The 17,557-nt window shown below is 35.9% G+C and overlaps 1 protein-coding gene and 1 long non-coding RNA gene across 6 annotated transcripts in view; one reads left to right on the top strand and one right to left on the bottom strand.

Moving 5' to 3' along the window:
* NYAP2 (neuronal tyrosine-phosphorylated phosphoinositide-3-kinase adaptor 2) overlaps nucleotides 1–17,300 on the bottom strand; it is a 330,902-nt gene extending 313,602 nt beyond the window's left edge. For 3 of the 5 annotated variants that reach the window (XM_055290808.2, XM_055290803.2, XM_055290807.2), the window contains exons 1-4: nucleotides 15,736–16,207; nucleotides 13,750–13,850; nucleotides 12,962–13,444; nucleotides 4,912–5,149 (exon numbers count right to left, since the gene is read on the bottom strand). In XM_055290808.2, coding sequence (XP_055146783.1) covers nucleotides 4,912–5,132 — 221 coding nt within the window. In that variant the 5' untranslated portion in view covers nucleotides 5,133–5,149; nucleotides 12,962–13,444; nucleotides 13,750–13,850; nucleotides 15,736–16,207. Of the gene's footprint in view, nucleotides 1–4,911; nucleotides 5,150–12,961; nucleotides 13,445–13,749; nucleotides 14,312–15,735; nucleotides 16,208–17,236 lie in introns of those variants that run through there. The other 2 variants (XM_063645748.1, XM_055290804.2) reach the window with 2 other exon arrangements.
* On the top strand, nucleotides 1,742–8,392 carry LOC129488518 (uncharacterized). The gene is made up of 3 exons (XR_008659681.1): nucleotides 1,742–1,904; nucleotides 6,433–6,601; nucleotides 8,239–8,392. It is a non-coding gene; the product is annotated as an uncharacterized lncRNA (long non-coding RNA).
* Nucleotides 17,301–17,557: the final 257 nt, after the last annotated feature.

Genomic DNA, 17,557 nt, shown 5'->3' with positions numbered 1-17,557 from the left:
TTTTTCTGAGAGCTCAGTGTTTTAAGCTTCCCAGCTTCAGCACAAAAGGCATTTCAGCGCATATGTGATCCAGAAGGTCAATCATATGAAATCCTATTTCCATTTTTTAAGCAATCCTTGGCAGTCTGCACGTTTCTGAAATTGCAACTGGCATATTTCACAGAGAATTATCATCAATGCCTTTTCAAGGTCAAACATGCTCCATCTTTAGATTTTCAGCATGTATATTCCATACACTAAAGAGCAGTATATTTTTTAAAAGCATCCAGCAGATATGTTACATAATTTTAAGTAATTAGGCTACGTTTATTAATGCCTCATTGAATTGTCTCTACTCAATGTAAATTGCATGCTAAAAATATTAAAACATGTGTTAGGTTTAGATGTTGGTCCTCTGTATCTTTCACCATCCCTGGAATCCCAAAATGCCACTGTGACTAGGATCTTGCTATGGACTTTCTCAAAATATTAAAAACACATTTTTTTTATTAAGAACATGGCAGCAATTCCAAAATTGTAGTCTGAGGAAATAATAAAAGACTGTTATTATTTTTAAATTGTCAGAACTCCAAGATATCCAGTCACCATATGAATCAAATAAAATTGAATTTGGACGTTATCGTAAGCACTGAGACTACATCACTTGAGATTCCACAGTTCTAACTGTAAACAATAGGCCAGCAGGACAGACGCCAGTCTATCATAAGGAGGTTTAAGACTTTAGCCTCCTCCTCCTGTCCTATTTTTTATTTGTTTATTATTTATTTTTTTTGGCCTGTTTCACTTTTCTCTCTCCAGCTTCCTCCCTTACGTATCCAGATACTGTCTCTGTCCTCACACTGTACATGGGTCCTGATTTTGGAAAAGAAAGACACTTGAGAAATCTCAAAAACTAGAAAGCTTTACTAGTATTCTGCCCCCTCCAAAGATATTTATATTTTAAATTAAAATTCTAGAAAAATATGTTGGGGGAGGGAGAGTAGGAAAGAAAGGAAGGTTCTAGATAGTAAGACACATACTACATTTTTCAAATCCTAGTGCACGTGCTGACTGTGAGGACGGTAATAAAATAGTGTTTGAGATATGATTGACCTCACCAGGTTTGAGGCATGGCCCACAAATGACTGTCTCCCATGTGTGCACCTGGTCAGGGTTCCTGCTGCCATCTGAGTCTCTACCTGTGACTGTCTTTGAGGTGAGGTCTGAGTGTGTCCTGATGGGAGTGATTCCTCTGTGCCTCCGCAGCGCAGGCATGGAACAGGCTTCCATCTTGGTTTACTTTCCTAGCCCACTATTTTCCGACTAGAGCTTATCCTAGACCCAGCCTCCAGCTCTTCTCCACTTGGCAGCTCTAACTGTACTGAAACTTTTGGAGAAACAGGGAGAAGGGACTGTTCTTTAATTCCACCTTTCTGTTTCTTTTTCTACTATTCTCTGCTGCTCTGATGGTTTTTCACAAATTTTACCTCCATAATTTGGCTCCTGATTTAAATCTATGTATTGACTTTAGAGAACCAGGTTTGGGGACTTTTCATGCCAGGTTTTAGTCTTTCATTCATTCATTATATATTCATCCACATAATGTGGCATCTGTCCTCTTACCAGGGCTGAGCAGTCTGTGCTCCATCTAAAATGTCCTAGACGCCTCCCTTCCTATCTACTCAAGGACACTCTAACAGTAATTTTTCCCTTTCTCTAAGTCATCAATATTTCTCTTTCTGCAGTAATCATTCACAACCACATTTTAAATATGCTGATTTTCTCCCTTCTTACAGGAACAAAATTTTTATTCAAAAAAGAAAAAACGCCAGACGCAGTGGCTCACGCCTGTAATCCCAGCACTTTGGGAGGCTGAGGCAGGCAGATCATGAGGTCAAGAGATCGAGACCATCTTGGCCAACATGGTAAAACTCCATCTCTACTAAAAATACAAAAATTAGCTGGGCATGGTGGTGCATGCTTGTAGTCCCAGCTGAGGGACTGAGGCAGGAGAATCGCTTGAACCTGGGAGGCAGAGGTTGCAGTGATAAATGATATATAAGTGATAATATAATATTATTATAGTATAATATAATATTATTTATAAATTATTTATTTATAAATATAAATATATTATTTGTAAATAATTATTTATATTCTGCTTCAAATCCTTTATTTTCATTCTGTTGTGAACATAATCCCATTGAGTTTTGTTCCCAGCCCTTCAATGAAATTGTTCTTATTAATAATACAAATGTGGTAAAAAGCAATGGTCAGTTCTCGGGCTTCAACATATATGATATATCAGCCTTTGACATTTCACTCTAAGGCATCATACTCCTTTGTGGTTCTCCCCTCTCACTAACCGTTCTTACTGAATTCTTCCACTGTTCCTATCATATGAGCAATCAGGTGCCTCCAGGGGGCAATCCTGGGTTCTTTTATCATCTCTATTTAAATTTAAGTCCTCGGCTCGTGATGGTGAAATCTATAGACTACAACTCTCACATTTGTACCTTCGGCTTGGAATTGTACCATAGCTCCAGATTCTTTACTCAACTGCCTTTCCATCACCTCCACTTGGACATTTAAAAGGCTTCATAAAATCGTCATACCAAAGCTGAGCTCCTGTCCCCCCATCAGTTACCCTAAACTTGCTCCCCTTTTAGTCTTTGCCATTGCATTAAATGGAAACATCATTCTGCTAGCTTAGGCAGAAACAAAAGAAAGTAGAAAACAACAACAGAACAAACCTGAGGGCCACCTCTAATTAATTCTTTTCTCGTGCTCAACTACTGCATCTCATCAATCAGAAAATTCAAATGGTGCCCATAATTTGATTATTTTACACCACCTTTACTGCTATCATCCCAATGCAAACCAACGTTATCTGTCAACAGTTAGGACACAACAAAATGATGTACTTCTGTCTTTTGCTCTATTCTCAAGTAGGACTAAAATTTTATCTTCTGCTTTTGGGGAGAGTAGAAGTGAATGTCTCTAGATCATGTGGGACTTCTTCAGTTCCATGTGTGATCTGAGTTATCTTTACTTTTATGCTATTAACATAGTTCTGAAAAATACTGCTTTATCAGACTAGCAGGAATCAACTCAAAGTTCACATAAATGGATTACTTAGACCTCACTTATTATGTAATGACAGGGTTTTGCTGTGTCTCTGTCTACCTAAATTTCTGTTCCTAAGTCCCTTGGACTTTAGTCCTCTGAGGTTATGCCCCTTTTTGAACACTTGACAGTTAAGCACCTAAAAATTAGCCATTTTTGTTGTCTTAACAACTATGAATCTTTAAATAGAAACTTACTGAAGCTCGTTAATGAAATACAGAAGCTAGTAGAAGAGTGATAAGCACACTTTGGGTGTTCTGTAAAAGCTAATGGATGATCCAGAAAATAATTTTATTTATATGCTTATAGAAAAGGATTTATTATTGAGTTTTAATGCCAAGATTACAAACTTCAGACTTTAGAGTTTTGAAGTTACTTTCAAAAACATGTAGGCCATCCGTTGTATTCTGAATTTTAGAAAACTCAGACTCATAAAACTAAATACTCACACACAAAAAAATGTCCATCAAAAATACTTCACAGAAAAAAAAAATGTCCTGAGAAGGCATTTATACACTCTAGAAAAGAATCATGATACCAGTCAAAATTGGTTAGAAATCAAAATAACAGTCCTCAACAACAAATTGACTTTAAATATAAATACATGCAATTGTGAAAATGTTGGTCAATTATGCCATTTCTATACCTGATAATATATTTTCATTTTAATAGTCCAGAGAAAAAAGTGTTCTCTTTTAAAACAGTCTTGTACACCATTCCTTTCTATTTCTAGTTTTTTGCTTTCAAATCATCTCTCTCGCTCCATAAAGTTATTTTTAATTAAATTATTGGAGTAGTGTGATCTTACGTAGCTTCTTTATAAGCATGAATAATTCATTTTAAGAGAACATTTTGGTTTTTTAAATATCATAGCGTTCAGAGATGATAAGCAAAAGTATTAATGCCAGACTAGATGAAAAATCTCCCAATGAACCATCAAAATATCTATCATATTATATTATTATTCAGTTATCAAGTTAATTGATACGGATTAAGTCCCTATATTCTGGATTTTGCACTTAGTAAATGAATTTTATTTGAAGAAACAGGACTCCATCTGACACAGGTGTCTCCCTGTACCACCAGAAGACACACACATGCAAACTGAAAATATTGTAACATTCTTTTTAAAAAATCAGAAGATATGCATTCTTCTTTTGGTGTCGGCGCTCTAGGAAATTTAACCTCAATTTGGAAGGCCACCATCTGGGGCTCATCAGCTAGTAGCTGGTAGGTTTTGCATCATAAAAGTAATTCTGTTTGAACAAACTTGTGGCACTTGGAACCAAATAAGAAATTCAACAGCCATAAAAGTCTGCATAGGGAGAGCACACCCTGAGGATTCTACCTGCCTTCAGAGGCTCACATAAGTATAATTATTGATGTGTATTGGCCATAATCTAGAAAGAAGATGAGCTCCATTTAAAGGTAAGAACTATAACCAAAGGCCATTAAAGGTAGGGATTTTCATCAATCTTGGGCTATTAAAGGGTTTGTGTGTTCCCTTGCATCTTTGCCAAGAGGTTATTGAGTATGAGCTTTTGTTCAGAGGAAATTGAATTTTTCCCCATCCTGTCTGTAGCTGCATATGCACACACACAAGGAAATAACTTTTGTTAACTAAGGATGCTGTTGGCAGGGTGGGTGGTGTTTTTGTTATAGTTGAGGGGTCACTTTCATATGCTCTCACCAAGTCTAACTGACTCTGGAAGACCTTTTCTGACCAAGTGACAACATCACAACTTTAGCAGCCCTCACGGACTTTCTCATGTGCACAAAACTCAAAACAATTTTATTTATATTTACCGCTTTATTGCTTCTTCTTGTCTTCGGCGTTTTTCATTCTTCTCTTTCAAATAGGCCAGGTTAGTTTCATTTCTCAAGCGATCATTCTCTCGAGCAATATCTGATGCATTCTGAATAACCAAGCCATCGTAGGCCTTCATCCCCATATCCTCAATGTACTGGAGAAATGTGTCCAAAGGGTCTTCCTCAGGATTAGAACTCATCATCTTGGAGGATATCATGTAAAGAGGAACAGTGCCTGCAGGGTGAGAACACATTTTACTTTTATCCAGGGTGGGGAAAAAAGCAAGGCGCTGTTTATTATCCCTAACAACTCAAAACTCCAATGATTATGGCCAAATCCGATTGCAGAAAATATCTCACTAGAATAATTACAACCAGAATATTTGAAGTAAATATTAAATAAGTGCTACCTGAGTAGCAAACCTTCTCTCAAAGCAGCAACACTAGCAGGACAAAGGCCAAAGCTCTTGAACTAAAAGATGATGGGAAGGTGTAAATACTGTATGCAAAGTTAAACATTTGGTTTGCATAACTACAATAATAATTTTGTTTTTTAAAATGTGTTTTCACACAAAGAAGGTATATAAGATCCAAGCTTCGTGTATTTCTGATTGCCATAAAGACTTTTCTGTTCAATTTCAAGTAAAATGATGTAATTATTTGGAAAGAACTTTTGTACATATGTGTGCTTTCCTTAGTTTTTGAAATTAAAATGTATGAATCTGAACTATGTATGCACAATATAGTAGTAGTAAAAGAAAAACACATTTCTAATATAACTTGTCTAGAAAAGAATCCTTTTTAACTCTTCATTTCTTTCTATAATGTTCCTCCATAATGCCTTTATACTACAACTAACGTATCATAGATCACTAGGACCATATTAGTCCTGACCAGTCTGGTAATTCAAGCATTGACAACTGTTGTCTCATGGTTACATGAAGTTTTCAAAACTTGAGCCTCAGAAGGGATTACTGAGAAACCAAAATTAAATCAAAACAAAACAAAAAAGCATAGGAATTTCAAGTAGTGTATTTTACTCTCAACTGTAAAATGATGCTAGTAATAACTCCTACCTCCTGCTGATGTGAAGATTAAGAGAGATGAAGACTGTAAATAATTTAGAATAGAGTTCAACAATAGTTAAGTGTATAATACTATTAGCTAATATTATCATTAAAAAGTATGAACTGGCAGCAATAGTAATGTCAAATGGATATGTGTGGCTAGATGGATAGATGGACAGATGGACGGAAGGAAGCCGTACTGTCCTAATTGCATATTAATTGTGATATAAGAAACTGGTATAATTGAGTCAGATTAAAAAACCAAAAGCAGAGTCAATTAACAAGGGGAAAAAAATTCTCCATTCAAAAGTTATCAAGTCCCTTGCATGTTTTACTTTCTTTACAAGACTTAGAAAGATATTTTTAAAATATCAGCCCAACTATTTGATGTAAAACTCCCAGACTTTCACTTTTTCAATTACAAATAATTTTCATTCTGATTTTTTTACAGATATAATCATGTTCTAAAACCTGGATAATAACTATGGAAATTTTACTTCTCATCAGACTTCATTAGCATTTCAGCTGCCAGTCAATCCATATTTGATTTGGAACCCTTCCTGAATTTAAGGATTTTTCTCTCCTATCTAAGAAATTATTGAAACTGGAGTCTAGATAAGGTTGTTTGTTGACTCTTGATTTTTATGTTAAGTTTTTGTATGTTTTGTTTTATGTTAAGCTGTAATGGGTTAGCAAATGAAATGGCCTTTTAATTCCAACTATCTGGTGTAATTGAATTGTATTTTACTATCGGTCCATCAGATTAGATGCTTACACGATGGACACTAAGAATAGTAAATTAATGCTACAAATGATTGCAATTTGGGGAAAAATACAAGAAAATGATTCTCAGAGAGCTAAAGCGTTGCCATTCTCAGGAATTCACTTCTACCAAGGACTTTAGCACTAGGAGTGCCTGGATAAAAAAGATCAGCATAACTTCACGACAATTAATTCTACTCAAGTTAAGCAAGCCGAGTCATTATTACAAGAATTCTAGAGATAGTGCCTCCGGCTGGAAGATGATCACTCCTTCTTTGCCCTCTAGCAAAACCGTATATTTCCCAATTGAATAAGGCATTATTACCCAGAGGTTTTATTTTTTTTCCTTAAGTTTTCCTCCAACCAAAATGACACCAGAGATTCCTATGCAGTTTATATATTCCAAATATCAATAAGGTTATTTGTTTACCTCTCAAAGTTAATTACCTTCCTAAGTGGTCTTTCAAATTGGCTGGAATTTAAATTATTTTTGTTCTGAGAAATTATTAACTAATAATATTATAAAGTATTTACACTATAGAAAGATGCACTTTTTTAAAAAAATAGAAGATCAAATTTTTTGAGATGAAAATGAACAATGACATCTAGTAAAACTTCAAAGTAATAAAAATTGAATAAATGTTTGTACACATGCTCCTGCCACCTAATTCTGGAAAAGTATTAAATTCCATGACCATTCATTTTTTCAAGTTATTTGTTGAGCATGTGTTATGAAAAGCCCTAATGAAGGCAGAATTGTGACCCTCTAGATGTCTTCATGGCAGTGTTGTAGCAAAATAAATAAATAATTGCAATACTTGTGACTAGTGTTGATTTAGGTGGACTTCACTAGCTGGTCATACATGTTTTATTTTCACTATTTTTAAGGGTGAACAAGAAACATTTTTCAACAATCATGTTTAGTCTCCAAAAATGGTCACAGACCCTATCATTGTCTAAACATCACACCTCTTTGTTTACTTGTCCACATGTAAAAAGTATAATAGTTTGTAATATTGAGGAGGCTGTGAGGCTGTCCTGAAGGGCATGGATACAGAGGATGGCAGAATGGCCTAGAAACCCCAGTGAAGGCACCTCTAGCTCTAAGACTTCGTACAAATTAATTACTGTTTTTAAACTTCAATTTCCACATTAAAAAAAAATAGTGGTTGGAATAGACTCATGTTGTATTAAGTTAGAAATGCATAAAAGTATTCCATAAATTTAACTATAATTAATAGTCACTAACATTACTGTTAGTTTCCCAATTCTTAAAAGTGGCTAGAATTATATTTAATAATAATATAACTCCTTGATAAATGTAATTTTACTTTGAAACAAAGGTGAGTACAATGTTTATTGTAGTGCAACTTCCTTAAACATGCATATGTAAATGTGTAAATGCAGGCCAGGTTAGGAGTTCATACATTCTTCCCCCAATCAAATCTATATGGACAGCTCCACATAACCATTGTCCCCCATTGTCCACATCTAGAAAATAAAGAAACTGGGACATATGGACCACGAAGCTCATCTCATCTCTCAAACCCTAGATCTCCACCCGTCCAAGCTAAAAGTGTTTCTCAGGCAACTGAACTATGAGTAAATAGATTCATGGCCTAACTAGAGAAAAGAGAACCTTATGTTTATTGTCTACTTCATTACAACTGCTACCAATTCAAAGCAGTGAGAACCCACAGACAAGTACAACCATAAATCTCTTTGTTTTTCAGAAATTTATATTTACACCTAAGATAGATACTGAATAAGATATGTTATAAACCACCAAAAACTTGGCTGCATTTTGACAGTTAGGTATTAAGTCAAGTTTATGTCTGGCCCTTAAATGACAATTATGTATGCAAGAATTTTATAAAGACTTGCCTTGAGCATCTAATCCTATGTCAGCATCCTAGAAGACTCTATTTGTTAAGAGCAAATGGCCCCTCTCCTCCAGGTAGCATCTTTAGCTCTGTCTCAGTAAATAAGGGAAACTGGCTTACTGGACCATTAACTGGTGCATGGGGTATTTGGGACAACAGAGTGGGTGAGACTAAGGTGGAACTCTGGCTTTTCTACAGGCATCCCTTTTAATTGAGTTCATCCCCTTTAATTGAGTTCTTTGAGTCTGTTGCCATTTTTGCTCAAAACAAATTAGATATTTTAGCCCCTTCCCTGCTCCCTGAGTATTGGTTGAAAACGAGCATCCATGGTCTTCATTCAGAAGACAGATGTGTTCTCTTTGCAATGCACAATGTTGATACAAGTAGTGCAACACTGTGTGTGCATTCCTTGAAATCTGTGGCCAACATTTAAAATTTGTGTCAGGGACCCTCCTGGGAAAGCACCTAAAATGACCGAGATTGGATTTCCTGTACAATCTACAGATACCTTCACATCCTCCCTCTCTGCCTTTCCTCCACTGTGGTATTCTGCATTCACAAAAGGCTCTTTTTGTTTAAGGTTTTAGATTACTGTATCTAGAATCATTGCCATTCTAATATGAGTTAAAGATGTTGGCTTTCACACAGCTGTATGGTTAATTGTTCAGCTTTATTTTATTCTTTCACTTTGTTATTTACATCATGTTGACCACACCCTTCACAAAGATCACTTTGAATAATACTGTGACACTTCCCAAAATTTGAAATTTCACTCCAGCCAGCTAAATTGCACCAAATTAAACTGGTTTAATTCTTACCATAAGTTAAATACTAAGCATTTAACTGTTTATTGAGTTAACCATTTTCTTATTTTCTTTTGTGCAATGCCATCATTATACTTTACCAATGCTGAACCTAGAGCTGAAAGTAACATTCCATTTCTTTACAATTGTTTCCACTGAAATAAAACTACCCATTATATACACATGTGGAGCATAAGCTAAGTCTGCTATGTCAAAATAGAATTCATAGAAACATTAAAATATTTTAAAAATAACTCGTTTTTTCTTTTTCTATAGTTTCCTGCTACTGCTTCCATCCAGAGAAGTCAAGAAGCTAAGACACTATGTGACCCTTAGTTCCAAAGCTTAAAAAAAAAGCAGCATTTTTGAGAAAGATGTGTATGCAAAAGAATCAAACTAAGATTATAGATTTATGTGGGCTATTCCCATTGTAAATTAAGGTATCAATTGTGTGTGGTCTCCATCTACCAGAGGGTATTTAATGTGGCACCAACTAATATCCAGATTGAGTTCCCCAAGGTATAGAAGGCTTTTGATTAATTCCAAGATATTGTTGAATCAAGGGTGTACAAAGAGTCAGATAAATATTAGGCATGCCATCTTCCTTCTCATACATGGTTAAGCATTTCTTTTCTCTTTGCTTCAGAGCAAATTTCTTCATGAGTGTAATTTCATACATTGTGATATCAACCACTGCAGTTCTATAAGGACTGGCTAGAATGGACATGTACACTGATTTGTCAGGCAGAGCCTTCCAATGGGCAATTTATCTCCATTTACCAAAAGCAGAGCTTTATAGGTACTAGTATCATCTGAGTAAGTTAGTCCAGTAGCCTTCATAGGCACAGGTCCTTTTATCTTTTATTAAGGTATTTATCTGGAATTTCTGTTATGTAGCTATTCTCCATCTGAAACTTTTATTTTCCAAGATATAAAGTTGTGACAACTCTGTTAATTTGGTTATTTGCCACATATACTAACTGGTGGAGGGAGAAAAGGCTCTGTTTTGGGAGAGAATGGCTTCCTAATCCTAATACCTGAAGCTCTATGAGAAGCTTCCTTAATTTGAGGCCACAGTTAATCCTACAAGATAATCTTATAGCTATAATAAGATAGTTTATTTTGTGCGATTATTATAATGCTACTTGTGACCAGCCTGAAGAACACAACACATAGAATGGAACAAATGTCCTGATGGAAACCTAAATATTTTACTTTTATTGTACTTCACATTTGTGTTTTTATTTTATTTGCAGAGGGGAAAGTTTTCTGGTCTCCACCTTTATATATTTCTGAGCTCTTTAAACCACACCTGTCTCAATGCTGTGAGGAAGTTATTAGAATTTGAGTTATTAAAATTTGAGTTTCCTTCCTACTCCAATCATTGCATCTTCTTTGACGTAGAGAATCCTACTTTTTTTCTAGTAGTATTGATCCAATAAAAGTTTCCCAAGGCAATTTTGACTATTTTTTGTTGTTTTTGTTCAGCAGGAGAAAAAGATCTTTTACAACTTTTGCATGTACTCAAACCAATTTGAAAACATATTGTGTATGAAAATGTAAGTATTTAAATAATCAGGCTTCTGATACATATGTAAAATACATATGCAAATTAATATTTAAAATTTGCTGCCTTCACATAGGACCAAATCATCAGACTAGCCTGGTTATAACCCGTAACACATGTAAACCATATCAAATTTTTTTTTCTGATAAAATCTTATAATTTGTCAAGCATTACTCCTATAATTTCACTTTGATTATGCTTGAAATCCTACTCTCTACCCCACAAATGGTCACACTCATTTTCTCATTCTCAGTGTCATCAAAATGCAGCTGTTCTGCCCAAAATGGGAAATGTTGAAGTTACAACCAAGAAAGCTTGCTAAAGTGACTACAAAGACACTGATTGCTTTTTTCTCAGAAAGCAGATTACTTTGCAGTGAGTTTTTCTCCACTATCTCTCTTCCCAAAATGAGTAAGATAGGCATAAATCGTGTTAATGCAGTAGCATCATGAATTGGTATCTCCCCCTCATCTTCCAGGTTGTCATGGTGCTGTTTGCCTGTGGTGTAAAGAGATTGTACATTTCCATTAATATTAGAGACTCATGCAAAATGCCAGTGGCTGAGATACTTTTTGGAGGCTTGGGCCAAATGATTCCAGATGCTTACAAGGCATTATTTGCAAAGTAGATGTAGTCAGTCTAATAAATTGCTGACTGGAGCTACAGTGGGAACCATCTAATTGAATTGGGAGTCTATACTTATTTTTTTAAACAATAACCAACCTTCTTGTGTCTAGGATTTTTACACTTCTCTTTCTAAACTTGACAGATGCTTCAAGTCCTCAGGCTTCTACACTGTCCCTTGTGCAGTTGCAATATTTCTGGTCTGTTTCCACTAATTCTCTAAACTGTCTATGTCCTTCACATAGTCCCTTTCTTTGCTGAGTTGGCTCATGTATGTTGCACTTTCCATAGGAAAACAAAATAATTTCTGCATTTGTGGACCACATAGTCTCATTAATTTGTGTAATTAGTGCTTGACAATATGTAAAATAATGGAAACATTGTCTAAAATGTGAAGAATTAGGAAGAGAGTTAATTTTCACTCTTTCTCTATATTTGTTATTCCACACTACTTGGTTATAAATGCTTGGATGTTAAAATGACTAAAACTACACATGTAAGCTTTGCATTTGAATTTCATTATTTTTTGGCTATATTTAGAAAAAAATCCAATTCTATGGTACCAAAACAACTTTAGTATTTCCCAATGTTAGTGAAAAATATTATTTTATGTAATAGTTTTTCCAGATATGAAATACCCACATGGCTTGTATTTAAAATATTGCTGAGTAGTTGGAAAAATTAGGATGGAGACACCCCAACAAAATAAGAACATGTCCCAAGTAAAACAAGTCCACCTAAAGTTTTACAGAAAATATTTATTGTAATGAGACTAATAAAATCTTTCTGACATTGAATAGTATTAAAAAATGTTTCTCAAAGAGGTTTATGTCTAATCAGTCAGAAAGAAGCAGTGTCGGCTTTGCAGTTTGTCTGGTAGTTTTGAATTTTGGGGGGTACTGTGTCTTTTTTTCCTGAGAATGTAAAATTGGGCTCTCACTGCTGACACAAATGTGCAAAGAGACTGTTGTAAAATATTTATGGTATGGAATAGCGGATAAATAGCTAGCATGCACAACTTGAATGCCAATTAATACCCTGGAAAACATTTTCAATGCTTTTAATAATTCAACATGGCTTATTTTACTAATGAAAATCTAGTTTAACCATTTCCATGGTAATGTAACTAAGTGGGTAAGGGAGTAAAAATAGCCTCAGGCTCACTAAAGCCCTGGATGCCTTCACTGTGGCTTTATTTCTGCTCCACCTAATAAGGCATGCAAACTTCAGCATTAAGTATCCCTAACTAAAATCCATTCCATTTTATCACCAAATTGCTTGATCTACTTAGTGCTGGATTCAATTAGCATGCTTAGAGAATCTGAAAAATGAGATACATACCAAAATTTAAGTCCCCAGGGAGAGCTAAGTGCAATAACCAGAAGGTGACTTGTGTCTGTCAGAGCCCTCTCTCACGGTTGATCTCAGGGCAGTTCTGTAGGAGTAATCCAGCACCATAAGAAATAGACTTGTAGTTCAGCTCAGTGTTTCTTCAATTAAAGTGCATTGTGTCTGGATGGGAAAAGTGTCGACTCCCAGGTTCTTCATCCCTAGGTCAGAGCATTCTCGATGTCCTTCCTATCAGATAAAATGGCCTTTAAAGTTTGCTAGGAAGATGCAGTGGCGGAAGACAGGTGCTTGCTTCCTTAAATCGACATTCGGAGAAAAGAGGGCATAGCTAATGGGTGGGGATGAACACACAGCCCCTCTCCTTCCAGGTCCAGCAGGGAAGAAATTGAATGATTTTACCCACTTTGCTACACAGATGATTACAGGACCAGAAGCAATCAGCAAGCTGGCTAATGTACCTCATTTGATTATATTCTGCGAAGACAAAAATAAATGAAAACAAAAAATCAGAAACATCCTTTCTAAATGTCTCCTTTCAGCCAAAATGATTCTCTTTCTCATTGCCACTTACATACAGAAGGTTTGGAGCAGCCCAGCTTGTGGCATAGTCCCTCCCCCGTGACAACCAGCTCTCTCTCTCTCATTCTCTCTCCCTCCACTCCCTCCCTCCCTCCCTGCCCCTGACTCCCTCCCTTCCTGCTTCTCTTTCTCCTCTCCAGCTGCCTTAGTCTGTTGAAGCTGCTGCTGATTAATCAGGGATTCTGAAACAAAGAACCTACCTTCTGAAATAAGCAGTAATCTTTCTTCTCTGTTTCTGCAATCCGTCTGCATTGAACAGCAAGGCTGCCAGCGTTCTAGCACCTTGGATAGTTCCTGCTCACTAGGCCCATTGGAAAAGGGAGAAGCAACTGAAGAAATTGCAAGAAACCGGAAAGCGGCATCGTTCTACTTTGGATTTCGGCTCCCTGGGGGCTCCCATCCTCATTAAAGGCCTCACATCTAGGCAACAGAACCTCTCTCTTTTATCTAACTGAGCTGAAGTCTGATTAGTAAATAATAAAAGGAAAAGAGGGTAAAGAAACACCCTTCATTTATATTCACTATAGCACTAATTCAGTCTTTATGGTGAGGAAAAATATAAATCCATTGAAAACAAATGTTCTTACTACAGAGAATGGTTAAGTTATAAGCATTTCACCCCTGGCATGGCTAATGAAAATGAGCAACAACTTAAATGGAACATCTAGATCTCAGTTTGATACCCTTATTTGATATCAATTTTGCCTCCACCCTCCCTGCACAGCCGAGCCATGCACACAATTACTGCTGACGTACTTCAGGCTGCTGCTTGGGGAGAGAGGGGAGGAGCCTTTTAACCTCATCAAAACAGCTTCATGCCACCTGCTCCCATGGCATGAGAACAAAACTAGCCCACTTAGAAAGAACATGCACAGCCCACACGTGTGTGGAACAAAGGTCTCATTCCGACTGCATATTTTTTTAACTAAAATAAGATGCAAAATAACTATGACATGTATGTTATTGATTCCTATAGACTCATTGTTAAAATTAAAGTCATTCTATTTCTGATATTTCCCAAAGACTCTCCTCATTCTGTTCTTAATACTCTACTGAATATATACATATATATCACATTATATACCACAACTTACATATGTGAGTGTGTTTGTGTGTATTTGTATTTATTAAGCTCAAAGTTTTTCTCATACTTGCTCCTCCTCAGTAAAAACTAAAATGTACATGTTTTAATCTATTAACTTTGCACTATGATAAAAGGAATAATATATAATATGTTTCTGATGGATATGAGCTTAAAAGCAATTTTGATGGGAGGGGATGTGCTTATTATTTGATAGTGACCTGTAGATTTTTCCCCTCACATTCTTTTTCAGTAACTCATTGTAAATGACCTTCACCTGCAGGTAGATTTTCCCAAGAGTGTTTTTTAACATCTATATTCATAACCAATGTCTTAGAAAATAGTTTTCTGAATTTAGTTTTTAATGCATTGACAGACCACAAAAATAAACTTAAATTCACCTTTCTGATTCTTAAATGTCACCTGGGGCTGTGCTATAATTTTCTTAAATTATATTTATTTAACTTATAAGTACCTGGGGAAAAATAAAATCAACATGTTACATTACTATAAAGCTTTTCTATTTCACATGTTCTGAAGTGCATTCCTGAAGCTCATCACTTATTTCTTGGTCTTTGTGTATCTAGTTTTTGGTTGGAACAGGACATCTGTTTAATTTTAAGAAGGATTCTGCAAGATTAGATAGATGAAAAGAAAAGAAGGAGGAGAAACACAAATGGGGAAGAGAAGAGACCACACCTCTCTCATATTCTCTTCCCCTCATCCCAATGCTCTCCCTTTCCCTCTCTCTCTCTGTCTTATGACGGTTCTAAATACTTAGCACATTGCTGAAAAGTGCCTCAAGCACCACTTATAAACTAGTAACAGCCACCACACTGTGATCAAGAGGTTTATTAATGTGCCATTATTTTTGGTAGTGAAGTGTTCTCACAGATGTTGTCTTTCAGCACACTACCAAAGGTGGAAAAAAATTCTTTACAAAAAAAAATTATTGACAGGCATTTTAGAAAATGGAAATACTTTACCATAATTTTGCCAGTCTGGGGGTCTATATTTTGAACTATAGAGAGCTTGAATAAGCTCTAGTGTAAAGCCCATTTCTATGTATGACAAAAATACTACCAAGATAAGTAAACTGACTTACTTCCAAGCTCACGTTTATTGCCTCATTAGGATTAAGTCCCGAGGTCCCTGGGCTGATTGCAGGTCTCCTCATCTTTGGCCAGTACAGTGGTTCTCAGTCCCCTTGATTTCATGCGCCAGAATAATCCAAACAAAGTGAGGAGAGGCTGACATACAGTTGCCAAGCATAAAAAATGAAGAATCTGCCATTTCCTTACTACAAAATTCAAAATGTAAAATGAATCTTTATATTAGAAGAATAGAGAAAGCATATTTATAACAATAGATGGTCTTTTAAGTTTCATATATTCAACTTTAGGAAAATATATCTTTTTCTTCATTTCCTTCCTTCCTTCCTCCCTCTCCTCCTTACTTCCTTCCTCCCTCCCCTCCTTCCTTCGTTGTTTTGTTTATTCTTTCTTTCCTTCCTTCCTTGCTTCCTCCTTCCCTCCCTTCCTCCCTTCCTTCCTTCCTCCTTTCCTTCTTTGCTTGCTTGCTTCCTTCCTTCCTTCCTTCCTTCTTTCCTTCCTTCCTACTTTCCTGCCTCCCTGCCTTTCTTTTCTTTTTCTTTCTTTTTCTCTTTATATTACAGGATAGGGCTTGAGAATCATCACATTTTACCAACCCCATTTCTCAATCCCATACTTTCCTCATTCTAGGTGTCAATGTCACTGACAGGGCAATATATTCTCTGGAGACATATTAGTGTATAGGAGTTTATAAAACCTTTGAGGATCGTGCTGAGAAGGACCCCAGAATTACTTTAGGTCTCACTGAATGAAACAGCAAAGTATCTTTACTCTTGCAAGTCATCTTAGAGCCAAATGCAGAACTCACCTCTACAGGAAAGTGTGTTGGACAAAATTTAAGTTAAAAATCCTCATATCAGGAATAAAAGTATAGAGATATTTAAAAAGCTCAAATTATACTCATGCATTGGTTTACTTCTTGTGCATCTTTATAAAATACATGGATGTTTCTATTCTATTTCTATTCTATTGAATAGAATAGACATCTTATTGATGTCAATAAGAAACAAGTCATTGAGATACCTGATGACTTGATATTTCTTTTAAAGTTCTTTAGTCAGGGTAGAGTATAGCTCTTTTGGTTACACTACATTAATAGAGTTTGATGCTTTGGGGGTTAAATAGGTCCTTTCAGTGAACTTGGATAGACCAGAAGAGTCAGCTCCCTGAAAATGCTTCTTATTCTATACATCAGCCAGATGGTGGAAAGTGCTCATTGTATAAAAGTGATGTCAATGAGAAAAGTGAGGATTTAAATAGAATAATTTAGTTACCTAAATTTTAAAGGGTTTACTCAAATACATGAAGTGAAGATGTACTCTCTGAAGTCATATCAAAATTTATTACAAAGCCTTTCTAGTATTTTTTCCATGATCTGTACTCCTTCTATTATTCTTTTCACATTTAGCTTAGGGAGGTGACCCCTCTGTTAAAATGTAATTATTCCACTAAGGAAAAAGCTAATCTCCTTCCCATCCAGTCAGGATTTCTAACCCTTCTGGTAACAGTGTGAAATGAAAGTCTTGGTAGAATGAAAACCATATGCTCCTCGTGATTTTTGCCTATAACAATGTCGATGTCGACAGAAGTCACACACATGACTTAGGGGTCATGGGGCAGCAGATGGTGATATGGGTGCTCCAAGATCCAACATACTCAGTAGCTAAAATAGAAAGAAAAAGTAAAAGATTTATGGTCTAACAATACACACAAAAAACTACATTTATAGTGCCAAGGGGGAAAACTGGCAATAAATGAAATAGTCCCCTAGCAAGAGACTTGGGAATAGATCCAAACATCCCTCCATTGTTTTGT

Source organism: Symphalangus syndactylus, chromosome 8 (assembly GCF_028878055.3).
Source record: "Symphalangus syndactylus isolate Jambi chromosome 8, NHGRI_mSymSyn1-v2.1_pri, whole genome shotgun sequence".
NCBI classification, from domain to species: Eukaryota; Metazoa; Chordata; class Mammalia; order Primates; family Hylobatidae; genus Symphalangus; species Symphalangus syndactylus.
This window is presented reverse-complemented; position numbering and strand designations above follow the sequence as displayed.